Source organism: Vicugna pacos, chromosome 1 (assembly GCF_048564905.1).
Source record: "Vicugna pacos chromosome 1, VicPac4, whole genome shotgun sequence".
NCBI classification, from domain to species: Eukaryota; Metazoa; Chordata; class Mammalia; order Artiodactyla; family Camelidae; genus Vicugna; species Vicugna pacos.
The window spans coordinates 122402163-122428438 of record NC_132987.1 but is presented as its reverse complement, the minus strand read 5'-3'; the positions used below and the strand labels follow the sequence as shown (position 1 = coordinate 122428438).

The following is a 26276-nucleotide window of genomic DNA, read 5'->3' as shown; positions in this document are numbered from 1 at the left end:
AGTAGGGGCATATTTCATTCATGTGTGCACGAAATTAACTTCCCTTGTGTTTTCATTATTCAGATCAATCTCTCTTTTTGAGCTTCGGTTCCATTTGGTGATAAATGCTAATTTTTTGTAACAGGTTTTTTTTTTAATTGACATGCAGTAAACTGCACACACTTAAGCAACTATCGATAAGTTTTGACGTAAGTGTACACCCATGAAATCATCACCACAGTCAAGATGGTGAGTGTACCTGTCGCTCCGAAGGTGCCCGTGCTCCCTGGGTCCCTCCGTCCCGGCCTTCTGCTCCCCTCTTCCCAGAAAACCACTCATCTCCTCTCCGCACTGCAGGTTGGTTTTCGTCTTCTAAAAGCTCATATGAATGGAACTAGACATTCTGTGTTCTTTTTTGCCTAGCTGCTTTCACTCAGCAGGATTATGCTGAGGTCCGCCCATGCTGTGTGTGTTACCAGCTGGCTCCTCTTTATTGCTCAGTAGTATTCTGTGATGTGGATGTGCTGCAGCCGCTTTATGTCCTCGGCTGCTGCTGGACGTTTGGGTTGTCCCCGGGTTTTGGCTGTCATACATAAGCTGCTGTGAACAGTATTGTTTGTTCTGCATGGACGTATGCTTTCATTTCTCTGGGGTACACACCTAGGAGTGGGGTGGCCAGCTCGTATGAAACTGCCGCCCTGTCTTGCGAAGCGGCCGTGCTGCTCTGCACCGCCCGCCCCCGAGGTGGTTGGTGTGCTTGTTGTTGCGTATCCTCATCAGTGCTCTGTGTGGTCGTTCTTCTCAATTGTAGATGTTCCAGGAAGGGTGTGACAAATCACTGTGGTCTTAATTTGCATTCATGTTACGACTAATAATGGTGAAGATCTTTTCCTGTGTTTATTTGCCCACCCATATATCTTCTGTGATTAAATGTCTGTTCATATCTTTTGCCCATTAAAAGCAAATCAGGTGGTTTCAGTTGAATATTAAGAGTTCTGTGTATTTCCTGCCGGCAAAGCCCTTGTCGGCGTGCAGTTTGCAGATACTTTCAGTCAGTTGCTTGTCTTTTCACTCTCTCAAGAGCATCTTTAAGAACAGAAGTTCTTAATTTTGATGAAGTTTATTTAATTTTTCTTTTTCTTCTATGAAACATGCTCTTGGTATAGAAATTTTTGCCAAACTCAGGGTCACACAGATTTTTAAAATGTGTTTTCTTCTATTATTTTTTTTCAAGTGCTGTTAGTTACAGTGTGTCAGTTTCTGGTGTTCAGCACAATGTTGCAGTCATGCAGATACATATGTATTTCGTTTTCATATTTTTTTTCATTAAAGGTTATTACAAGATACTGAGCATAGCTCCCTGCGCTGTATAGCAGAATCTTCTGTTAGTTTTATAGTTTTGCATGTTACATTTAGATCTGTGGTGCCTGAGTTAATATTTATGTATAATGAGAGGTACAACTCCAAGCTGGGTTTTTTTGCATCCGGCCGCCTAGTTGATCTACCAGCATCTGTCCTGAAGACTCTCCTTTCTCCCCCGAGTTGCCTTTGCACCTTTGTTGAAAATCACGTGACATATGAGAAGGTGTAGTTGTGGACTCACTTCTGTTCCGTGGATCCATTTTTGTATCATTATGCCAACAACACACTTTATAATAAATCTTAAAGTCACATGGTGGAAATTCTCCAACTTTGTTTTTATTTTTCAAAGTTACTTTGACTGTTTTTAAGTCCTTTGCATTTCCATATAAATTTGAGGATTCTTTCTTCCCCCCCCCCCCATATTTTGCTGGGATTTTTATTAGGATTGTGTTTAATTGACAGCTCATTTTGGGGAGAAATGACATTTTAGCAATATCGCATCTTCCGATCAATGAAAAGCGTGTGTCCCCCCACTTATTTAGGTATTGTTGGGGGAGCAGAGGGGCTGGCCTCCTTTGTCTCTGGCTGTCTTTTCAAGGCTGCTTGTGTAGTGAACACCCATAGAAGTCAGAGATGTTGGCTGTGTCCACAACAGAGGGCGGGTCTGCTTGCTCTCACGCAGCAAGGACAGCACTCCCCTCTAGGGAGAAGGTCTGGAGGCACCGCTCGCACTGTGAGGGGCTGGGGCTCCCTTCTGTAACACAGCCCGCAGTGCGTGCCTGGTCCTGTGCACTTGGATCTCATTGCACTGGCACGAGCCTGACCCTCTGGAATGGCTGTCGCCGTGAGGGGCACAGCCTGTGCTCGGACACAGGAGTCGCGTCTCTTCTGCCAGATCCATAGACTGTGGCGTGCTCTAGGGCGAACTCCAGACCTTCTGAAGTTGTGAGGGCAGGCTGGGGGTGGGGTTTGGGGTGCAGGATGACTCCTACCCACAGGGCTGGACACTTGACCACAGCCTTTTTCTCTTGAGAATGTGAACCAAGGGACCCATGGAATCAGAAGTGGGCCTTGGACTTGAGGTACCTGTGCCGACTGGTTGTCACGGGTCACGTGCCAGCAGGCAATGCCCATTGGAGGGGGATGGGGACAGTAAGAGGGACAGAGCGATTCAGTGAGAGAGACCTGATGCTCTGAGCGCAGCTTCTGTCATAAGTGCTTTGCACATAGTCACAGATTTGTTTCTTTCCATCTCTCACAAGGTGAACATCATGATTTATGTCTTATACATGAGGAAACTGAAGCACACAGAGGTGGAGTGAGCTCCTCTAGGTCCTGCAGCTCCGGGGTGGACGTCCTGGCCGTCGGGCTCCGTTTCCCGGCCCCCAGCCGCCCCCCCACCCCGCTGCCCTGCAGGGGGGGAGCCTCGGTTCTGGGGACTTCCGCCCTTCCTGGGCGTGGCCCTGTCGCTAGGCTCGCTCGCAGCCAGTGAGTGTCCGGCACCTCCTGCCAGCTGTTCACTTTCTCAGAAAGAGACGGCCTGAGGCTGCGTGTGCTCTGGGGCCTTTTCTGGCCCTGGAACTCCAGACCTTGTCCAGGGCCGAGTGACAGGCCTTGTGAGCTTCGTTGTGTTTTATGCGGCTCTCTGGGTTGCGAGCAGCCGGAGAGTCAGTTCCCAGCCCTCACCGAGAAGGTGCCCTTCCAGCAGGGTGGGCCGTTCCTGCTTAGCCTTTGGGTCCTGTGCAGAGGAGGGTGGGGGTGTGTGTGTGTGTGTGTGTGTGTGTGTGTGCGCGCGCAGTGGCGTCAAGCTCTCTTGCATGTGAAGACAGTTACTCTTTCTTCGTTTCTTCGTTCCTCTGACACGGCGAGCACAGTCCAAAGCCCAGTAAATCTTTGTTTTCTTCCTTTTCTTGTTTTTTTTGTTTTTTGAAGTTTTTTATTGAACTGTAGTTGACCTATACTGAATAAATCTTTTGAAAGTTCGTCTTACTTGCGATCTTTAGAGTTATTTGCTGTCGAAGTCGAATAAAAACAGGGGCTGTAAAGCCCAGGATGTGTGGCCCTGAGTTGTGTGTGGAGTTAGTTTACCTTGAAAATGGAAATTTGTCTTAGAATTTGGTGTGTATTTTAGGCAGATGAGGCTATAATTTATTACAGAAGAGGAAAATGAAACCCAGAGAGTTCCCTGAGAACCGGCACATGCTGCCTGGTGCCTGGTGGCAGTGCGGCTGCAGAATCCTAGACGCCGCAACTGCTTCGGCCTGAAAGAGCGTGTGAGAGCTGGCTTGTTCTGCCCGTGTGCTTTTAGGTGGCTCTGCTGTATGAAACACACTAGAAAATGAGAATCTCTGATAATTTTTAAAAGATTAGGAAGCAAAAGATTTCATTATTTCTTTTAATAATTGGTTCCTACGTTTATCAATTGTCCCACTAGGAAATTTGATGTATTTTAAAGGACATGGACTTTGAACTCATTAGACCCATTGAGATGACAGCTTTTCTACTTGGGAACTTACCTTTTAGGATCCCTCTTTTCTGACCTGCAAAGTGGGGATTTCTACCTCAAGGGTCTTTTTTTTTTCCCGAGGGTCTTAATGTGTATTAAAATGCAATAATGCCCGGACCAACGCCTAACGTAGTAGGTGTTAAATAGGTGTTAGTGTCCCTTTTAATTTGTAACCTAAATCTTTTTTGCCACAATGAAAGCTCATTTCCTTCTAATTCGTTTGACCCGAAGGTGGCAAGTTGCTTTCAAGTATCCGGACTTCTTTGATCCAGAACACAGGACCAGTTGCTGTTAATCACCCCTGACTGAGTCATCTCATTTCCTTTAACCTCTGCCGGGTTTCATTTTCCTTCCCTTTATTCAGCTGCACGGCTGGCTTGTTCCCAGGCTTTCTCCAGATTCTTCACATTCCTCTGCAGCTGCAGAACCGGCAGGAACTCTAGCAAATGGCCGATGAGGACAGAGCGTTGTGGGAGGATGACCGTGTGTTACGTAACTGTTCGTGCAAACTCCTGCTTTGCTCACGTTTCTAACTTTTTAGTGCTGCACTTCCTACCTGTATTTACAATGCTGAATAGGGATGCAGGCATTTGCCTCCCATCTCACATTTATTTGGTTTGTTTAAGTAATGTCAAACACTGAAGCTCCACCCAACTTGTATCTTTAGCCCAAACCTCTCTCCCAAGCTCTGGACCGGGGGTCTGCCTGACGTTTCCACGGGGCGCCTCACGCACTCAGACTCAGTGTGTTCAGGCTGGGCTCCTCCCCTCCCCGCTAAGCTCTGCCCCGGCCTCCCAGTCTTCGTTGTTTCCAGTTCCTCAGGCTTGTCAAGACCTTGGAGTGGCTCTTGCCTCCCTTCCTCTGACACTCACGTGCAGTGTGTTAGGAAACTCTCAAACACCTCCATCATCTGCTTTCAGGATGGCTCTACTTCCCGGGTGTAGCCACAGTTTGACCATGACTTTACGACCTGGACTTGTGTCCCATCACCTGTTTAATGAACTTTGGTTGCCTCCTGCAGGCCTTCCGATAGGCCCTCCTTGCAGGCCAAGAATTGGGAGGCAAGGCTGTGGTGGAATAAGTCCCTGACCAACTCTCCTTACCGAAAATGGTCAAAATGTCAGTGAGATGTAAAAAGCGCTTAAAAAATGCTCCTCTGAGATAGAAAAATAGGCATTATACTCAGGGCACAAAAGCCAAATCAAAGTGAGATGCCAGAGGGGTTAACAGAGACCTGAGCTAACGCCTGCTTTGGGGGCATTTGTCAGAATGGCCTTTAGTTTCCATGTCCTCACAGGGTGTGGGAACAGGAAACAAAGCCCAGGGCCCACCCTAAGTGAGTAGCCTGCTGTGGGACTCCCAGAGGTGTTCACCAGCATTGCAAGAGCAAACTGAGAACCCGCTCCCACCCTGGGAGACTATGGGGGGACTGCCTGCTTTGACCTCAGGGACTGCGCACAGTGGGCGGACGTCTCTTGTGAGAGGAACCTAGGCTGCAGTGGAGGAAAAATGTCCTCTGAGAATTAATCACCGTAGACGGGTTGTCACGCAGCTTTGAGGCCTCAGTTCAAACCATCTGGGTGGTCCCCACTTACAAAACAATGCACGTCCTTTCTGGAGGATTCTTTGACTTCCACCAAGTCCTTAAAGAATTCTTACAGGTAAAATTCCAAGAATCAGAGCTCACATATTAAAAATCACAAAAAGCACGGAAAGTATCATTAGTGAAATAATAAGTAACATAGATTTGTAGAAGATTTCAGATATAAGAATGATCAGGTTAATAGAAAATAAGTATGTTTAATATGTTTAAACAAATGAAAAAAGGGATTAATATGTCAGTAAAAGGTAAGAAATTATAGAAGTGACTGGGCAGATCAGAAAAAAGATCAAATAACATTTCTGGAAATGAACAGTATAATGATTGCAATTATAAATTTACTTGAAAGCTTTAACAGCGTATTATACACAGTTGAAGAGATAATTAGATTGATGTAGACAGATCTGAAGAAATCATCCAGAATGAAGCACGGAGACAGATGGAAAGCAGGAGCAGGCACGCAGGCCCGAGACGCAGCGGGGAGCCTGGGAATTGAACATATGACCAGTCAGAGTTCTGGAAGGAGAGAGAGTGGAGCAGAGCGACATTGGGAGAAGTAATGCCTGAGAAGTTTCCCAAACTTGTTTACACTTAATATGAGAAGTCTGCCTAATTGTAAGCAGCACAGATGAAGAGGCATCTACACTAAGACACGTTGTGGTGAAATCTGCAGAGTGTGAGAGAAGGTCCTAGAGGCAGGCAGGCGGAAAGCAGTGTACCTGAGAGTTGGCCCCTGGACAGCGACAACGCGGTTTCTCAATCCCGAGAGAAGACACCTGTGAGCCCTTCCCCCAGCAAGTGTCCTTCAGAACACGGGCGACATGAAGATGTTTCAGACGAGCAAAAACTGAGTCTGTCACCCAGAGACCCCCCCTCAGCAGGAGATTCTAAAGGATGTGCTGCAGGAGGAGTTTAATCTCAGACGGAAGGGAGACGCGAGTAAGAATGGTGGTCAGAGAGGGAAGCAGAAGTGTGGGTTACTCCGACACTGACTGTAGAAAGCAGACCACCGGGGGCCACAAGGGCAGAGTACCAGGAGCGGAGCAGCAGCGCGTGCGCTGGGAACGGGGTGGGCGGAGCCGCAGCTGTACCGGACCCGGCCTCGTTCCAGAAGGCAGAATGATGGTTAATTTCAGACTTTGCTAGTTAGTGTGCAAGTTGAACTTCTACGGTAACGTGGAGAAAACAGAAATAGAACACACACCTGCAATGCTAATACAGGGTGAAATGGAACGTGAGAAATAGTTCAAAAGATGACAAGAAAGAAAAAAGAAAAAAACGAAAATATATGCGTAAGTTGAAATATATGTACAGTTAATTACAACTGTAAATAGACCAAGTGACCTAATTGAAAGATAGTTACGTCAGACTGGATTTAAAACAATCATCCGATTATGTTGTTTATAAGAGATTCATTTAAAACTGGCTTATACATAAAGGTTGAGAATAAAAGGGAAACAGACTAGGTAGAGTCTCATCACCAGATCCTGTGTCACCAGCGTGTAATAATTCTGAACCTATATATGCACTTCCTAAAAGTCTCAGAACCACTGAAAAGAGCGTAAGAAGGAATTCACAAATCCCCCACGATCAGGGACATTTTAACACACTTCAGTCAATACTTCATAGCTAAAAAAGACTAAAGAATCGACAAGGATATGAATGGTTGCCTCACTAGATGCTTGTTTCAAGCACATGTGGAGAATTTACAAAAGTGACCGTTTTCCGGGTTTCAGAGCAAGTCTCAAATGTTAGACGATCAGAATCATATGGAACACATTTGACCACAACACGGTGGGGCTGGGAATTAGTGACAGAAAGAGAGTTAGCAAACCCCACATGTAGAACTTAAATAACCCAGGGATAAAAGAAGAAATCATAATAGAAACCTGGTTATTTAAACTATATGATAAAATATTACGTATCAAAAATGGTGCGTCTAAATCAGCGTTTAGTAGAAAGTCTATTAATTTAAAGAAGAAAGCAGAAAATGAGCTACACATCTACACAAGAACTTGAGAAGCTGAAACAACTCCAAGTACAATGAAGAAAACAAAGTAGAGATTAACAGACTTTTCTGGGCAGGTTCAATGGCAGATTGGAGCTGATAGGAGGAATCAGCAAACTTAAGGCCAGATAAATAGTGATGATCTGGTCTGAAGAACAGAAACAAAAAAGAGCAAAGAAAAATGACCCTGGGAGACCCTGGGATGTCATCAGGCACACGGACATGAGTGGAGTGAGAGTCCCTGAGGGAGATGCTTGAGAGAAAGGGCAGAAAAACATTTGAGAAAGTAACATCTGAAAGCAGCCTGACTTTGATGAGAAACAGTCCATACATCCAGGAAGTCACGTGAACTTCAAGTAGGGTAAGCACAAGGAGACCTTTACATAGACACATGTAGACACATCATAGTCACAGTGTTAAAACTTCAGACCAAGAGAACGTCTCAGCATCAGCAACGCACGTGCAGGGGACCACAGTGAGGTGAACAGCTCGCTGCTCTCCAGGAAGAGCGGCGCTAAAGCAGAGGCGTGGTGTCTGCAGGTTCTGGAAGAAGAGACTGCCTACCAGGAGTTCTGCGTCCAGCTGAACTGCTCTTCAAAGTGAAGGCAAAATGCATTCCTGGAGAAACAAAGAGGTTTTATTGCTCACAGGCATTCTTTACAAGAGAGAAATCTCTTCATAAAATAATGCCGTTTGCAGCAACATGGGTGGAACTGGAGATGGTCATTCTAAGTGAAGTAAGCCAGAAATAGAAAGAAAAATACCATATGATATCGCTTTTATGTGGAATCTTTAAACAAAGAGACAAATGAACTTATTTACAAAACAGAAACAGTCACAGACATAGAAAACAAGCTTATGGTTACTGGGGGTGAAGGGGGTGGGAAGGGATAAATTGGGAGTTCAAGATTTGCAGATACTAACTACTATATATAAAATAGATGAACAGCAAGTTCATACTGTATAGCACAGGGACTATATTCAATACCTTGTAGTAACTTATGGTAAAAAGAATATGAAAACGAATATATGTGTGTTCATGTATGACTGAAGCATTATGCTGTGCACCAGAAATTGACACAACATTGTAAACTGACTATACTTCAATAAAAATGTATATATACCAAAGAAAGAGAGAGAGAGAAAGGAAGAAAGAAAGAAAGAAAAGAAAGAAAAGGAAAGAAAGAAAAGAAGAGAAGCTCTTAAAGCTGAGAGACGGTGTGCCCCACACATAGCTGCGACCCCGAGGTGCTGGAAGAGGCTGCCCTGCTGGGTGCTGAGTGCAGTTCAGATCGGGCCAGGGTTCCAGAGACGCTCTCCGATGAGACTGTCATTGAAGAGGCTTGTGGTGGGAACGAGAGCTCTCACCCCACCTTGGGGCGTATCCAGAAAGGACCGAGAAAGGGATCTTGAAGAGATGTTTGCACACCCACGTTTACGGCAGCATTATTCACAACAGCTGAGATAAGGAAGCAGCCTCAACATCCATCAGTAGACGAGTGGCTAAGGAAGATGTGATCTCGATGTGCAGTGGGACGTTCCAGCCTCAGGAAGGAAGGACACTGTGACATAGGCCGTAGCACGGTTTAGCCTTGAGGACATTATGCTGAGTGAAGTGTGCCAGTCGCAGAGAGACACGCCGCCCGAGCCCACTTAGCAGAGCTGTGTGCAGGGACCGGGCCGGCGGCCCCGGGTGGCCCCGGGCGCCCCGCGCTCTGCCGGCCGCGCCGTTCTGCTGCCATTGCCGGCTCAGCTCAGGTCATGCCGCTTGGTCACACTTCTTGGGAGCTGCTTCTGCAGCTCCAGCCCACATCCAGTTCTCTCTCCTTTGCTTTCCTGTTTTACTTAGAGGCAAACTAATTTAACATTTTCTTGTTACCTTGTTTCATAACTGCCAGTGATCTCCAACTAGCCTGTCTGTCTCTCTTTGGGAGGAACCAGATCCTAGGTGTCCTGAAACTCCCGTTGGCGGGAGCCTGCCTCTGGCAGCACGTCAGCTGTGGCCCCATCTCCCCCGCCCCGCCGCCTTAGGGGCGGCTCTCCCGGGAGGGGCCGGCGCCGGGTCCCCCTCGGGCCGCGCAGCTGGCGGCTGGCCTTCCCCGTGCCCTTCACGGGACTGCACGACCGGGGCTCCGAGGCGCTTCTGAGCCCCTAGCCCTGCACCCGGGCCTCGGGTCTCTCTGCCGCGGCCTGCAAGCAGATGGTGGCTGCCTGCCTCTGACCCAGCGTCACCTCAGCACTCCGCCCGTTCTGTACGTACCTCAGGGTGACCCCAGCCTCGACTCAGGTGGGCCCCCACGTCAGCCTTTGGTGGCACGATGGGCTTGGGGCGAAGAAGGTCCGTCCTGGACTTGGTTTCTGCAGGGCTGCTGCTCTGGCTGGCTCGGCATATTCCTGCCGTCCTCCCTGCAGGAGGCCTTCCACCATGCCCCTCGGGCAGCGCAGGCTGAGGCAGAGTCACAGCGGTGGTCTCCGGGCAGGCACATGGTCTGGGCCTGGCCAGCGGTGTCTCTAGGAGTTTTCTGGCTGGAGCTGCTGAGGACTAGCGTTCCCACCTGGGCTGGGGAGCCGCTCGGGGTGACCGCAGAGCTGCCCGTGGCTGGCTGCCTGGCCAGTTCGGGTGCTGACGCAGGAGAAACAGAAAGCTGGCTTCACCATGCCCTTTCCAGAGCTTGGTTATTTAGCTTTTTCTCAAATTTTGAGTTACTCTAGCATCTTCTGTGAAGAACAACTCTTTGTTTTTCTAGCCTTAGTTTACGCACCTTTTTCTTTTCAATTAGGGCAGTGGACCTCCCTCCCCTCCCTCACATCGGCGATGTCACTTTCTCTTTTCCATGGCACCAGCCGCCTTCTGACGTACTGGGTGATCCCTCTGGTGCTCGTTGTCTGTCTGCCACGCTGGAGTGAGAGCGCCAAGAGGCAGGCATCTTTGTTTGGCTCACCGATGATCCCAGGCACCGGTGACACAGGAGGTGCTCAAAACACGTTTCCGGTGAGTGAATGAAAGACGTCAGTGTATGCCGCTGTGCGTCCTCTCACACGGAGATGAAAATCCCTTCTTTGGAATTTGGTATGTCACGGAGGATGCTTGGCATTAGGTTGTGTGTATTTGGTGCCGTGCACAGGGGAAGGCTGAGGTTTGGATGCTGGTGAGCTCAGGTGCATGCCTTCGGTGCTCCTGTCGGCCCAAACGTGTCCTGCAGGGGGCGTGGTTGTGGTGAGCTTCATCCTGATTACGCGAACAAGGATGCTGACTGTGTGGTCAAAAAGCAAAATGTTTAAGGTCTTTATTTACAGAGGTTTTCAACATAAATGTTTTACTGTACTGGTTAAATATTTCTCCTACTTTTGCATTAGCCCAGTGTTGAGGCTGTTAGTGCAACAGATGTGGAATTTGTCTTTAAAACCAAAAGCAAAAAGCCCCTCTCAAACACTATTGGCCTGAAAGTTGTTGGACCTGAGAAGGTCCAGCAGGACAAGTCAGCCTTCCCGCAGGGGACTGGGAGCTTGTTCTATTTGACTAGTCACACCTCACACAACAGTCTTAACAAGAAACAGTCTAAATGTTTGATTTTCAGCTGTTGATAGAACTGAGTGGTCAAATGTCTATTTCACATCTTGAAGGATGGCAGAGCACATTTGACTTACATATGTCAAATCCAGCAAGCTGGGAACGACTGAAAATTTACTGTAGTCTGATCGAAGTGTAACAACTCGTAGCCACAATTTAGAAAGGGGAGCTCGTTTAACGTGGAAAGATGAGTTTGGTGTGAGATGTGCTCAGTTTGAGGTAACAATAAAATACATATATCCGAATGGAACTGTCTAAGAAATCATTGGAGCTGAGAAACGTGGAGTTCATATGATAAGCCAGAGGCATGGGCTGGGAGTTGTTCTTGGAGAAGTAGCAAAGCGCAGGACTGGGGGGTGGGGGTGGAGGTGGCCGTGCAGCTGGGCTGGCTCTCCCAGGGCGGGGGGAGGAGGCCTGAGCCCCGAGGAGGGGTCTCCAGGAGCCTGGAGTCAGGAGAGGCTGGCCAGGCAGAGCATGGGCCCAGCCCCTCTCGGCTGGTTCCTAGTGTGTGCCTCTGGGTGAGTCCCTTAAATTACATGATAATCAGGCTTGTCATCCACAAAATAGAACTACAGATATTCTTTCTTCCTGCCTCAAAGAGTGGCTGTGAGAATTTAGTGGAACAATAAACAGAAGTGCTTTATACATTTTTAGAAAATGAGAAAATAGTTATTTGAGAGGAAGGGGGTCTAATAGTATCAGATACAACTTGGCAATCAATATGACTTGACAGGAGTGGAGGAAAGGCTGGGACAGCAGAGAATCATCGGTGACGTTCGGCAAGGTTTTCTGTGGAGCAGAGTTAAGACCGGAGGCATGAGGAGGGCTTGGGAGGGGAGAGCTGTGGGAGGGGCGTGCTGCCGGGGCGAGGGTTCATTAGTGAGACGAGGGTCTCGTGTGTTGGTGTCAAGGGTGTCAAGGGTAATCAGGTCCTAGTTTTCAGGTTTTCGATTTCAGATAGGAAATACCGCAAGCAAGAGTTGCTGTGCGTCTACTTCAAAACGCGCTGTGGCCGTGACGTTTTCTCGGGTGAGGACTTACTTTCTCCTAGAGTTAAATGGTGACTTCTTTTCTGGCATCAGAGGAGGTTGCTAAAACGTAATGCTTGCTTCATTTTTGGTGGTTTGTTTTAATATAGTCTGCTAACATTAGATTAATTTTTATAATCAGCCTTTCTGTATGAAGTCTGCGTTATTTCTGAAGAAAAGATGTCGTTAAGTATTTCTCATTAACTCACTGGCGGAAGGTCCAGAGCTTAGGACTGCTGTTCTTTACAAGGTCATTAAAGCTCCGCTAATGAAATTTCCCGTATGACTTGTGAGCCTCCCAGCCGTGAGCACATTCTACTGGTCACACTAGTTATGTAATGTCTTGGCAGCTGTTTTATTCAGGAATCAAAAGGAACTCTTTAAAAGATGAAAACTGGGGAATTAGCATTTATCAAATATTTGCTGGCTTGTATTTCTAGACACAAATACAATATCTTAAGTGCTGAAGTTGTAGAGAAAAACGTCCACGTGCCAAGGTCAAATGGTTCCGGCAGAGATCCTGGCTGAACTTGGAGGGACACAGGCAGAGCATCTCCTTGTCTTGCCTGCGTCACCTGCCGGCCAGAATGTCCCACCAGGCCACAGGGGCTTATGCAGAGCAGGGGCAGTGCCATGGCCACCGCGGCTTCCGCTCAGGAACAACTCAGAAGGCAGGGACCCTCCCTGCATTTAACCTGGGAAGGTGCCCCTTAGAGTTCTGCTCACGTTACGTGCAGGTCACAGGGTTCTTCCGAGTCATTGCACACAGCTGGGTCAGGTCATAGCACTTGGGGACTCTGACCGCTGTCTCACAGGCAGAACTGCCCCGCACAGTGCTGAGGGTCACACAGTCCCTGAGCCTGCTCTGGCTTGGATTAGCAGCCATGCTGCCTTTCTTCCGTGATTTACCCGGTTGTGTCTGTGTGTCCATACTCTTGTCTTCTTCCTCGTGTCGAGCTATTCAGGGCTTCACTTTCCCTTTCCTGGACCATGCGACATGGGGACAGGGACCCTAAACTCCAGCAGGGGCTTTTGTGGAAATGCACACACACACACGCACACTTACATGCACACACATATACACAAACACACACACACACGGGTACACATACACACGCGCAGAGGTGCACGCACACACATACGCGCACACACACACACACCTGTGCCCTGACAGTCGAGCTTGGGTCCCCACCCACAGAGGCTGTCGTTTGATTGACTGGGAGTGGGACCAGGCATCGGGGTTCTCACTCCTTCCCGGCGACCCTCGTGTCAGATGGGGCCAGGTGAGCGGCCGGAGGCAGCCCTGGCAGTCCTGCCGTTGTGCCAGTGACTGATTTCAGATCACGGTGAATCCACTCAGCGCGTGGCATCCTTCTGCCCTCAGTCGCTGGTCTGGAAGTGGACACATGAGCTAAGTTCGGCCCATCTGGACCCCAGGGATGGTGGGGAGGTTGTTCCCTCGCCGGGTGTGAACAAGGAAGCACGCAGCCCCGAGTGCTGGCCGCCCCTCCCCGTGAGCGAGGCGCCAGCCTTCCGCGATGCGCGGGGGCGGAGCGGGGAGGAGAGCACACCCAGGCCTGTGAGGGCGTGGAATGTAGCCCTCCTCCTGGGCTTGGTGGGACGTAACACGTGGGTCTGAGTGGTAGTTTCGTCTTTCTAGCTGAAGTGGTCTGATTCACTGTTTCTGTTGTAAACACAATAAAATTTCCCACATCAGTTACAAGTTTGTTGACACGCAGAAGAGACATAAAGGTGTGCTAGATGGAGGTAACGTCTGCATCTGCTTAAAAGCATATCCTGCCAGCATCAACTTACCTGCTCTTCTCTTCTTGACAAGTGTGGAGACTGAGCAGAGCCCCTGCGTGTGCTGGGCGGTGGAGGTTGGGGGGGTGAGGAGTGCGGACCCTCCAGGGTGCTGGTGGAGGTCGGGGGCGGGGGATGTGGACCCTCCCGGTGCTGGTGCTGCTCTTGGTGGCTCCCCCTTCATCTGTGCATGGTGACCGTGACGTCTGCTCCAGAGCCACCCCAAGGACTCAGGCAGTCCATCCACCCAGAGCAGCCAGCACCGCCCCTGGGTATAGGGCCAGGTCAAACCACTGAAACTGCCGGGATTTGTGCATTTTGAACCTATAAAAGTGACGGTTTCACAGGATTTAGCTGAATAGATTTTTGATAATGGTGACTGTTATTATCAGTAACGAGTGAAAATTGGGGACTGGGGATGTCATCAGAATAATTAAAAGCACTATTTTGGCTTCAAATAATGATCAGTGAAATTTTTTTTCTAAGTGGAGTTAAGCTGTGTTTCACTTCACATGATGTAAAACCTCAGTCAAAGAAGTAACTTACATGTTTAATTTTCAAAACTGTGTGCAGAGAGCTTAATTCTTAGGAGGACAGATTCTAACTGTATCACTCTTTAAAAGGTTTAGCATCACCAAGGCAGGTTTCATCTCTTGAGAGGTGGCGGTGGAGGGCTGCCTTCTGTGTACTGCTTTGTCGAAGGTGTGTGGCGGGCCTGGGCAGCAGCGGAACGCGCGGGCACACGTCGTTCTCTCGTGCACCTGCTGCGTGACCGCCGCTGGGCTAGGCCTGTGCTCGCTGCACCTCGTTCGGTCTTAATGGCAGGTGTATTCTGTACACAAAGATGCCGGGCTCATGGAGGTGAAGAGGGTCTCTGAGGCCGCACAGCGAGGAGTGTGCGCTCTGGTGGAGCTGATTTAATGCGAGTTTAATGCTGTGGACAGTCACTGCAGTGTAAAATGAACTGTGTAACCTTAGCTGCTCCTCCACCTGGAAATTTCCGTCACTGAGCTCTGGGCCCAGGAGGGTGGGGGGCCCATCTGCGGTGGGGGGCACATGGGAATCTGGAAGAGACTTTTGAGTTAGGGTTTGAATGTCCTTAGGACCTGACGCTGCCTTTCAGTCTGCCGCTCCCAGCCACTCTTCACTACAGACAGGATGAAAGGTCCTTTAGGAATGTTCTTACTCTGCCCCAGGGGCCTCACGGTCCCCTCCGTCATCCTCCTGGGTCATGGAGAAGCGCTTCCTGCTTATTTGGCAGGCCTGCTTGACAGCAGTGTCTCATTTCTGTTTGGCCTAAAAAGATTCCCCCCCAAGTGAACATGCAGCACCGAGTGTGCAGGCACTTTGTAAGTGGCGGCTTGCGGTCAGGGGTAAGCTGTTTTCGTGGTTGTCTCCTTCTGGAAAGAGTCGGGCCTGCAGGGTGGCCGTTGCTGCGCGTGGCCCTGCGGCAGTTGGTATCAGCTCCTCCCGCCGCGCAGCTGGAGAGCCCAGCGTCTTCTCCATTCCTGAAGGACGGCTGAGCGCCCAGGTGATGGGTGTGTTTCTCACGCAGGTTTATGGGTCTCCGTGGAAACGCACAGGCTTTGAAATGAGTTGCTCTTACCTCAGTGTGAAGGGCTGGCCCTGCAGCGCCTAGAAGAGGGGCTTGTGGGTCCGCACGAGGCGCTGCACTTCTGTTCGCTGTGGCCCTTGTCAGTGGCTGACCACCTGTTTGTGCTGTAAACACTGTGACGTTTGGAAACTGCCAAACCCTGGAGGTCCAGACATTTTGAGTCTGATTCTTAAACCAGAAAGAAAATATGAACACGCTGTTTTTTAAAGGGGCTTGGTTAGAAGTGAGGAAAGGGAGGGGGCCCTCTCATGGCTCCTGCACGTGGATCGCCCTCTGCACCCCCGGGCTCTCGGTCCTGGGTGGAGAAGGAAGTGGAGCCGGATGCCCGGAGCCCTGCATGTCTGCTGGCTGGTCCTGCAGGCCCTCCTCAGCCGCTCTCTGAGCAGGAGAGAGGCGAGCAGCTCCGATCTGGCCATTTCCCGGCAGTCCTGAGCGGGGCAAGAAAGGCATCTGTTTCCCAGCAGGGAAAACCAAGATCTGTCCAGCAGACTGCTGGCTTCCTCCCTGAGGCTGAGCCTTGTAACTCAGGGATCTTCCAGGGTGTGTGTGTGTGTGTGTGTGTGTGTTGGTGTTCAGGACGACTGATTCATAGCTTTTATCAGAATCTGAAGAGGGTTTTTTAACTTAGAGAAAGCCGGTAAGAATGTTGCTCCCAGGTTAAACGCCCCGTTTGCGGGTTTGCTGGGCGTCTGCACGAGAGTCGGCGGGTGTGGGCAGCTGGCTGATGAGAGGACAGAGGGCTGGTTTTTATCAAAGCTAAGTGCTAAACAGAATTGCAGGAAGGTGCCTGTGATGGTTTCCAGGGGAAGGCTCGGTGGTGGCCGTCCGCTAGGAGCCTGCTGGGCCAAGGTCTGGGCCCCCTCTCCAGTTCAGGGCCCGGGATGATCAGGGCAATGAGAGGCTGCCGTGGGCCTGCTCACTCACAGAAACTGAGGCTTGTGGGGCAGGGGTAGCGGAGTCCTTGACCTCAGGGCGGTCACCGCTCGGGACTGGGAGGCTCTTGTCCCCACAGAGCACCTCCTTCCAAATTTCTGAGTCCTTAGCGAGCCAAACTACCTGTCACAGAGCTGCCCGGAGACCGTGGGTGTCTGAGCAGAGGAGGGATGTGCAGAGTGTGGAGGCAGGTGCGCCGAGAAGCCCGGCGTTACCTGTCCCTCAGCTTGGCGCTCGGCTCGGTGATGGGCCCACACCCTATGCGATCCTCAGTGCTCTCCCCACCCTGCCTCTCTGCTATCTCGTGCCTCATCGAGCCTGGGCAGCCCCTCCATCCACACGGTCTGCCTGCCATTACAGTCATGCCTTCTGTGCCCAGTGAGGGCCAGGATGTTGTGTCCTATTCTCTGCTTGATACTCAGCCGCCGCCTGGGTTTGAGGCCCCTCAGAGCTCCGCTGGCATTTGTCAGGTGAAGGAAGGATCTTGGGTCCAGCCTCCGGAGATCGCGGTGAGGTCCAACGCTCAGTTCATGTTTTCAGTCAGGTTCCTAACTTATGCACTGTAAGCGTGCAGGTTTTCCCCATTCACCCTGAGGAGGCAGCATTCTTTACAGGTCCCTGGGGGACCTCAGGTCCGGTGGACCCCACAGCACACAGCCGGCTTATGGAGCTGTGGGCCCCTGCACACAGGGCTCACCTCACAGCTGCGTGTGGGGCGGGCTGTGTTCACCCCATCTGTCACCTTGGGCGAGAACATGGCACCTGGGTGTCCTGGAGTCACGGAGCTAGCAGGTGGGGGAGCCCGAGTCAGACCCTGCTTGGCTCACCCACGCAGGGCTGTGGCAGGTGGCTGCTGGGGAGCATGCTCACTCCTGCACTCCCACTCATGGACTCACGCGTTTGTTCCCTTGGCGTCAGTGAGCACCTGCTGGTGACTCGGTGACACGCTGCGGGTGCAGGAAGTCGGATGGCGAGGCTGCAGCCAGGGAGGATGATGGACTCAGGGTAGCTCCAGGGAGGGGAGAGGTGGGCCAGGGCATCATTTGGGAGTCTGAGAAAGGAGAGAGAAGCCAGACAGGCTGAATGAGGCCGTGAGGTCCGGAGTCCAGATGTCCCCGGATTCCCTGGGGAGAGCAGACTCAGTAGAGTTGCGGGGCTCGAACCCGTGCCGAAGGGCTGCGCCGGAGGGTGGTCGGCGTCAGGAGAGGAGGGAGGTGGTGATGAGGAGGGAGTGCCTGCAGGTGCGCTTTGGGGCAGAGTGTCAGAGGGGCGGCATACGAGACTGTGGGTCTTCTGGGGTCTGCAGTTGTATCCAGGTGACCTCTTGAGGATCCCCGGATAACTTACAGTGAAGAGAATGGTTGTGCATCTCTATGTTTTGAACGTGTATGAAAAATCGATCACATCTGCACACAACGTGATATAGCGTGTTAAGTGTTTCTGACTTGGGGATTGGGCACCATCTGACTCTTCAGTAAGTTGTATGGCACATGTTCTAATTTAATATTTAATTTCCAAATATCTGGAGATTTTCTAGATATATTTCTGGTATTGATTTCTAGTTTAATTTGCTGGTGTCAGAGACCATACCATAGCTGGTTCCAGTCCTTTTAAATTTGCTGAGACTTGTTTTACAGGGCCACACATGGTCTGTCTTGTAAAAGTTCCGCAAGCACGTGAGGCAAGTGTGGGTTTTACTGTTTGGGAGTGATGCGTTCTGTAGCGCCAGTGCTTTCAGGTCGGCTGTAATGTTGACGTCTTCTGTGTCCTTGCCCATCTTCTGTCCGTTGTCAAGAAGGGGATATTGAAGTCTTCGGCCGTCATTGTGGATTGATTTTCCTTTCAGTTCCGTCAGTTTTCACTTCATGTGTTTGCAGCTCTGTTATTAAGTGCGTAAACGTTTAGGATTGTTATGTCCTCTTAACTGATTGACTGTTTTATCATTTCCAAATGTCCTTCCTTATCCCTGATAATAAGCCTTCCTCTGAATTCTTTGCCTGCAGTCAGCATAGCCACTGCACCTTCCTTTCGACTAGTATTAGTGTATTTTAAGTATACATGTGTATGTAAAATACACGTGCATAAAGTATATGTAAAATGTATAAAAATGTATTTCTATGCTTTTACCTACCTGTGTCTTTATATTTAATGTAGCGTTCTTAGAAACAGCGTATAACTGGGCCTTGAATTTTTAAAATTAATCTGACAATCTCTGCTTTTTGCTTGTAGTATTTAGTGCATTTATACTTAATGTGATTATTAATTTGTATGATTTTAAACCTGTCTTCTTGCTGTTTATTTTCTGCTTGTCTTGCCTGCTCTTTATTCTTTTTTCCCCCTTCTTTCGGATTAATTTAGTATTATTACGTGATTCAATTTTATCTTCATTATTGGATTATTAGCCATTTTTCTCTTTGGTTTTTTTTTTTTTTTTGGAGGGGGAGATAATTAGGTTTGTTTGTTTATTTACTGGAGGTACTGGGGCCTGAACCCAGGACCTTGTGCATGCTAAGCATGTGCTCTACCACTGAGCTATATCCTCCCCTCTTCTCTTTGTTTTTAAAATTTTTCTTTTAGTGGTTGCTCTAGGGTACGTATTTAACTTACGTATTTAATCTTTCAAAAGATTTTACACCACTTACCTGTAGCGCACAAAGCCTGCAACAGTGCTTCTTTTCCGCCTCCCATCCTTTTACAATTGTTGTCATACATATGTTGAAAACCTCAAAATACATTTTTATTATTTGTGCTTTAAACAGGTACCATTTAAAGACATTGAAAAGACACAAAGAGAAATGTCCAGATTCACCATTTCTGGTGCTCTTGTTCCTTCGTGTGGATCTCACTTTCTTATCATTTTCCTTCTGCCTGAAGAGCTTTCAACATTGCTTGGGGTGCAGGTCTGCTGGTGTGGAATTCTCTCACTTTCTGTTTGTCTTGCAAAGTGTTTATTCACCACCATTTTTGGAAGATACTTTTGCTGGGTGTAGAATTCGAGGTTGACAGGTTTTTCGTTCTTACTTTAAAGGCATTGCTCCCTGTGCACTGGCCCACGTGGTCCTCCCCAAGGCTGCTGTCAGTCTGCCCTCTCCCCCGAACATGTTTGTTTCCTCTCGTTGCTCTGGGCTGCTCTCTGTCACTGTTTTCAGGTTGGATTGTGACGTGCCTTGGTGCTGTTTTGTATTCCTGGACCTGTAGGCTTCCAGTTTGCCTCAACTTGGATATTTTTGGCCATTGTATCTTCAGAAATCTTTTATGTCTTCCCCTCCTCTCCTTCTAAGGTTCCAGTAACACGCTTGATATCATCCCACAGGTCACTGGTGCTTTTTGCTTTTTTTTTTTAATCCTTTCAGCATTTTTCCTCTTTGTGGGAAGGCAAAAAGTTCAGTGAAGAAAATTACAGTATGAGGAGCTTTGGTGGCTTTATGTTTTCCCCTGGGCTTGTGGCCGTCGTCCTCCTCAGAAAGCCTCTGGGAGCAGAGCCCCTGCTGCCTCCTCGCTCTCCTGCCACCGCTCCTCCCCACGCGCGATTGTTGCAGGAGACCACGGCGTCTTTGCCAGCAGACTCTCATGTGTAAAACTGAGCACCCATAAGCTGAGCGAAACCACCAAAGGCGACCCTGGAGCTGCTTCCAGGTCAGGTGCCTGAGCTCTGCCAGGCTGGGCCCAGTGGCCAGCTGAGTTCCGACAGCTGTTTCTTGAGTCCGCGCTCCACCCAGCACATGCTCACGTGTGCTCCCGACTCTGTGAGAAGGGCGTACGTTCTGGTTTCTGAACCAGGAAACCGAGGCTGAGACAATGTGAACACCTTACTTGCCCAGGCCAGTCGGTCAGGAGGCACCACATCTGGGGCTCATGTCCTGGTCCTCTGAGTCCAGACCCTCCACCTGAGCTTGTGTGTCTTCTCCTGAGCCGTGTTGGGCTGATACATTAAGCCTAGTTTAAAACGTGGAAATTGTGTGTTGCCTCCGTTGAGTAGATGATACACTGTTCTGAGAATTCTGTTTTCCAGTGGTATTTCGGGTATGGTTACTGACATCTGCTTATTTTAATGGATTTTGACGTGTGTGGAAGTGGGACTGACTTGGTTGTGGTTCAGGCTCTGCATTTGTATCAGAGCTGCCGCACAAGCTTATTTTACAAAGGAGCAAATTCCTGCTTAGGCTAAGTGTCGCCTTTCCACCTCGCGCTGTGTGTGGTCTGTTGTCTGAAGTATCGTGTTGAGGAAGTTGAGCAGTGACCTTGGAAAGAGGGAGGTGGGGAATCTGTGCAGAGATGGGCAGCTGGAAGAAGCCAGGACGCTCACAGCCATCAGCAGGGAGCTTTCATTTGTACAGCTTGAAGGTACAACATCTCTCTGGATTTTGGAAAGAAGAAATCAGAAACGTGACTTAGCCTGAAGTCTTAGTAGTCCAGCTCATAGTCCTCTGCGTTCTTACATATGCGGTGTTCCCAGACCTTCAAGAGCCAACCTGAAGCCACTCTCGGGGGAGCTGTTCCAGATGTCCCAGCCCCAGGCCTCGTCACTCCTTCAGGGCCTGGGGTGAATGTTACAAACAGACCCCTATTTGTACTTTCTAATTCGTTGCTTGTTAGTGGCCTGGGCTTTTATTTTTTTTTTAAATCCCCAAATAGGTAAAAGAGTGGAGACTGGAAGTTGTTTTCCTTTTGTCTCCCCCAGAGTATACTGCTGGGCGTGGCGTCCCCTCTGCTGCTGAGCTGGGGTCTTTAGCTGCCCCCAGGGTGGCGGGTGCTGTGGGCAGGGTGCGCTGCAGCTTGGAGCGCTGGGGCAGCTGGTGTCTTACAGGCGTTCCTTGAGCTCCCAGCCCTGCCCTAGGAGCTGGCGGTCCGAAAGTGAACAAGACCGAGTTCTTCCCTCATGGAACTTACATTCAGGTGGAGAGACTTGATAGTAAGCAGGATGGTGATACAGATAAAGATGGAGTGGTCTGAGGTCTCGACAGCCGAGGTGGGACTGCTCTTTGGGTGAGGGGAGACCCAAGTGAGGTGAAGGACAAGCCGTCAGAGGCCTGTAAGCAGAGTGTCCCAGGCCGAGGACGGCGGTGGGCAACCGCGGCCGTGAGAATGGGGTGAGGAGGCCGGTGTGTCCGAGAGGGGGTCAGGGAGCCCATCGGGCTGGGGCCCGTGGGGCCTGCAGGTGACTGAAAGCTGAGCGGGGACAGCCCCGTCTGATGGGCCGTCACCAAGCTTGCGCTGGCTGCTGCGGGGAGGGCGGAGAGGAGCTGAGGCGTTGCCGCGGGGTGTGTGTGTGTGTGTGTGTGTGTGTGAGATGGTGGGGGGGGACCTGGGCGCAGCAGCAGCAGGGCCATGATTGATGTGACTACATTCAAGGTAGGTTTTGAGTTAAGAGGGATATGAGGGGGAGGTCCAGGGTGATGCTTCGCTTTGGGGGCTGAGTAGCTGGGTCCCTGCTGGTGCTGCTGCGAGGACTTGGGGAGGAGCAGGGCGTTTGGTACATGCTGGCTCTTAGATGCCCGCCTGACGGTCAGAAGGAGCCGTGGAGCACACGGGGATCCCGGAGCCGCGGTTTGTGCAGGGGCCAGGGCGGGAGGCAGCTGTGTGAGCCGGGCTGGTGCAGCAGGGGGCTGCGTCTTCCGAGGGGTTCCGGGGGCTACAGACGGGCCTGGGGCACTCCAGGTGCAGGAGAAAGGGGAGGAGGGAGCAAAGGAGACTCTGAGGGAGCACGGCGAAGCAAGACGAGGGGGAGGAAACCAGGAGAACACGGTGTGCTGGGTCTAGTGAAGACTGTGTTGCCAGGCGCAGGGAGCGGCCGCGTCGCAGGGGGCGTGGGGGCGCGGGATGGGGGTGCTGAGGCCAGCTGCTCCCGCCCCGGCCCTTCATCCTCGGAGCTCCCAGCTCGCGCGGCGTGACTGAGTGCCCACCGAGCGTGAGAATCCTGGCGAGGGCACGGGGCCTCTGAGTCTAGGGTGGTCGCACTGGTTTGGATACAGCTCACACACTGGCTCTGAGGGCACTTCCAGGAGGCATGAGTCCATTTCTGTTTTGTAAATAAGTTCATTTGTATCTGGATCATATGGTAGTTCTGTTCTTAATTTTTTGAGGAACCTCCATACTGTTTCCCACAGTAGCGACACCAGTTTACATGCCCACCAACAGCGCGTGAGTCCCCTTTATGCCGCAGCCTCCCCGGTGCTTGTTTTCCGGCTTTCCGGTAGTTGCCGTTCCGACAGCCGTCAGGTGGCGTCTCGTTTTGTTAACGTCGCGCGTCACGTTGGTTCTTGTGCAGACACTGACTGGCCTTGCCTCCCTGGAGTGAATCCCACTGATCGTGGCGTATGATCCTTTTAATGTGTTTGTTAGGCTATTGTTTTACTGAGGGCTTTTGCATTTATGTACTTGTACTTTCTTGTGTGTTGTCCTTGTCTGGCTTTGACACCAGGGTGATGCAGGCTTCATAAATTGAGGCCGGAAGCACTCCCTCCCGCTCGGTTTCGTTGGAAGTGTTTGCGCTTCTTCGACTTCTAGGAGCGCTTTTGAGAGATGTCCTCTGCGTGCTTCCCATGGATCCTGTTGAAGCCCTCATCTCTGCTGTCGTGTGCTTGAAAGGCAGATGTTTTTAATTTTGATAGAACTTACTAACTTTTTCCTTGTATGGATTATGATTTTAGTTTTATATGTATCTAAAAAATACTTAACTCAAAGTTACCAAGATTTTTCTCTTGTTTTCTTTTAGAAGTTTTTAGTTTGGGGTTTTACGTGTAAGTCTATTATTAATTTTCATTTAACTTTTATATGTGAGGCAAGGTATGGATTGAATTTCTTTGTTTTTGCATATGGATGTTCAGTTTTTCCAGCACCATTTATTGAAAAGGCTATTAAAAATTAGAAGTCCTTAAATAATGTTATACTGCTTCAGGTGAACTGTCAGAACCCTAACGTGGTGCTTCTAAGAATGGTTACCTCTGAGCTGGTCTCTGCTGGTGACTTCACTGTCTCACTGTGGGCCTTTGCCCCTTGCTCTGTCGCCGCCATTTCTGACTGCGTGCTGTGCATTGTGTGTAGGCGGCAGAGCAGAGGTCAGCAGACCTCTCCTGTGATGAGCTAGATGCTAAATACTGTGAGCCTTGAGGGTCACGTGTGGTTTCTGTTGTGTATTATTCTTCTATTTTGTTTTGTTTTCTTTTAAAATAACCCTTTAAAATGTAAAAACCACCCTTAGCTCACAGCCTGTGTAGAGATAGGCCATGGGCTGCGTTTGGCCTTTGGGCCACGGGATACCAACCTCTGCAGAGGGAAGAGGTAGAGTGTTTCCACCTCTTGTTCTGCTGGGCTGTCGTGGGGCTTGGGCTGGGCTGGAATTTATTGCTGCTGTGAGCACCTGCCTGCACCGCTGGGTTCAGATTCCCCTCCTTCCCTGTGCTGAGCAAGAGGACTGAGTTGCAGCGTGCCTGTCTCCCTGTCCTGCTCCGGCCTCAGCTGCGGGCCTTCCCCCGGGTCTGTGCCTGAGGGCGCGCGCCCCTCCTGCCCTCCCCACCGCACACTGCTTGCCTTAGCTGCTTGCTGGGCTGCGGCTGCGGCTGCGGCTGCCGGAGAGGAGGGAGTTCCCTGCTGTTTGGTTCTGCATCTGAGTGGTGGGGCCTTCCCGGGGTCCTGTCCTCCTCCTGGGGCGGCCACTCTGCCCTGTGCCTTTGGGGGTTTGGGGCTCCCCCAGCGAGGGAGAACTCTGAGGGTCTGGGCCCAGGGCGAGCAGGGTCTTTTCCTGCTGCTGCGCACAGCAGCCCTTGCGGTGCCCGGTTGCTCTCGTTGAGCAGGGAAGGGCGCGGGGGCCGTGGTGCTGGGGCAGTTCCCACTGAGGGTTCGTTCTGTCTCCTCATTCAATCCGCTTACTTCTGAAAAGGTCTTTGAAGTATAGAACTAAGAAGGCGGTGCTGATTTGGAGCCTGGTTCCCATGGCAGTGTCCAGTCGAGAAGGGAATCAGTGGCACTTAGCGGCTCCCAGCAGAGAGACGCGCAAGGAGGGCCCTCCTGCTGGGCTGGGGCTCTGTGCCGGGCGGCTGCTTCCGCCTAGCTGCTTTCCAGTGGCGGTTGTAGTGCACGCAGGGCTAGCGGGTCCTGCAGCTGCAGGGAGCGCCGCGTGGAAGAAGTGGAACGCGGCTTGACTGTTACAGCCGGTGACTTCGTGGAGGCCAGTGGCCCTGAAGAGAGGCTGTCTCTGCGTGGTCTCCGGGGGACTTGCTGCACTTGGAGTGAAGATGAAGTGATAACTTTTATGACAACCTTCTAAGTGGGCAGAATTGTAGCAGACTACAGGAGAAGTCCTTGTATTCTTTTTTTTTAATTTTTTTATTTGAGTTATAGTCATTTTACAATGTTGTGTCAGATTCCAGTGTAGAGCACGATTTTTCAGTTATACATGAACATACATACATTCATTGTCACATTCTCTTTTGCTGTGAGCCACCACAAGATCCTGTGTATGTTTCCCTGTGCTACACAGCACAGTCTTGTTTATCTGTTCTACATTTTGAAATCCCAGCCTGTCCCTTCCCTCAAAGTCCTTGTATTCTTAATCCAGCATTTTTCTGAGTAATACTTGAAGGTAGGGTGTTCCTGCATGGAGGATGGCTGTGTTTTGTCATGCTCCTCTTAGGAGCTAAGCTTTTGCATCAAGAAGTGACAGAGTTCTGGGACAGCCTGGAGTTTACTAAACTGTCACACCTGTCATTCCGAAAGGCCAGGCGCCCTCGAGGGGTGGCCCTGCCCAGGGCCCCGCAGAGGCCGTCTTCTAACCAGAGCTCTGCCTCTTGCCCCTAGATCCGGATGCAGAGGTGTGTCTCCACGTGCTGCGACTTGTCCAGTCCGTGGTTCTGGAGCCGGAAGTCTTCTCCAAGGCGGCGTCTGAGTTCCGGAGCTCCCTGCCCCTGCAGCGCATCCGGGCCATGTCTGAGAGCCGCAACTCCCACCTGCAGACCGCGGCCCGGGAGCTCTTGGAGGACCTCCGCGCTCTGGAGCACGACGTGTAGGGCCGTGCGACCTGGCCTGCCTGCTTCCCCCGGTCCCCGCGCTGTATTCGTTTCCTAAAACCACCAGTTGTGTGCCCCAAGCTACTGGTGGCAAAGTGTGATTGACTAGAGATGGATGTGAATTGATACGTATCTCCAGAACTTCCTCCTGGAAGGGAACATACTTGTGGGTCGACCTTGCCAGAGGGGAGCCTGGGATAGGGGACATTCTTCTGGAAAGGCCCATGTCAGCGCGCCCAGAAGGGGCTTCTCGTAGCAGCTCCCCTGCCCAGGAGACTCAGACCTCTAGGCCCCCCAAGGAAAGAGGAAGGTTAAGTAACCACCTACCCCGCTGGTCAGCGTCTCCCTGGGATACAGTTTTTGGAAAACAATTCATTCTCTCTCTAATAATTACAGTTAATCCTCCCAAATTCAAGTTTACCTTCAAACCTTTTGGTAAACCTGCTATTTCGGATGACATTGGACATTTTAGTTCCATATTTTTGTGCCGCTTTTATTTTTGAATAAAGGAAGTCGGAAGAGTCATTGGTGTGCTTCAGCTGTTGCGTTAGAAACCTAGTATTAGGCAGTTGTGTACTGTAATGCACACACGTGGTTGGTAGAAAAAGCTCTCCTTACGTTGTTTGTTTTGGGCCCTTTGGCTGTATACTCAGAAGTCCGGTTTTTCATAAAACAATGTCACGGAAAGGGCCTCAGAGGTTAAAGCGCGTGCATGGGTGTGTACCAGGCCCCTCACCCTGCGGCTCCTTCTCAGCTGCATCTGGGCCCCTGGCGGAGAACAGAGGGGGCCACACTTCACTTCTCACGGATGCCAGGACATGTGAGGATGGAATTCCATCTCGCTCACTCCTTAGAGTCACAGCAGC

At 50.4% G+C, this 26276-nt stretch overlaps 1 protein-coding gene across 7 annotated transcripts in view; it reads left to right on the top strand.

Moving 5' to 3' along the window:
• Positions 1–25935, top strand: part of HSF2BP (heat shock transcription factor 2 binding protein) — a 65004-nt gene extending 39069 nt beyond the window's left edge. For 4 of the 7 annotated variants that reach the window (XM_072969866.1, XM_072969861.1, XM_072969872.1 and 1 more), the window contains 2 exons: positions 10236–10447; positions 25202–25935. In XM_072969866.1, coding sequence (XP_072825967.1) covers positions 10236–10447; positions 25202–25468 — 479 coding nt within the window. In that variant the 3' untranslated portion in view covers positions 25469–25935. Of the gene's footprint in view, positions 1–10235; positions 10448–25201 lie in introns of those variants that run through there. The other 3 variants (XM_031681600.2, XM_072969884.1, XM_072969893.1) reach the window with 2 other exon arrangements.
• The last annotated feature ends 341 nt before the right edge of the window (positions 25936–26276 follow it).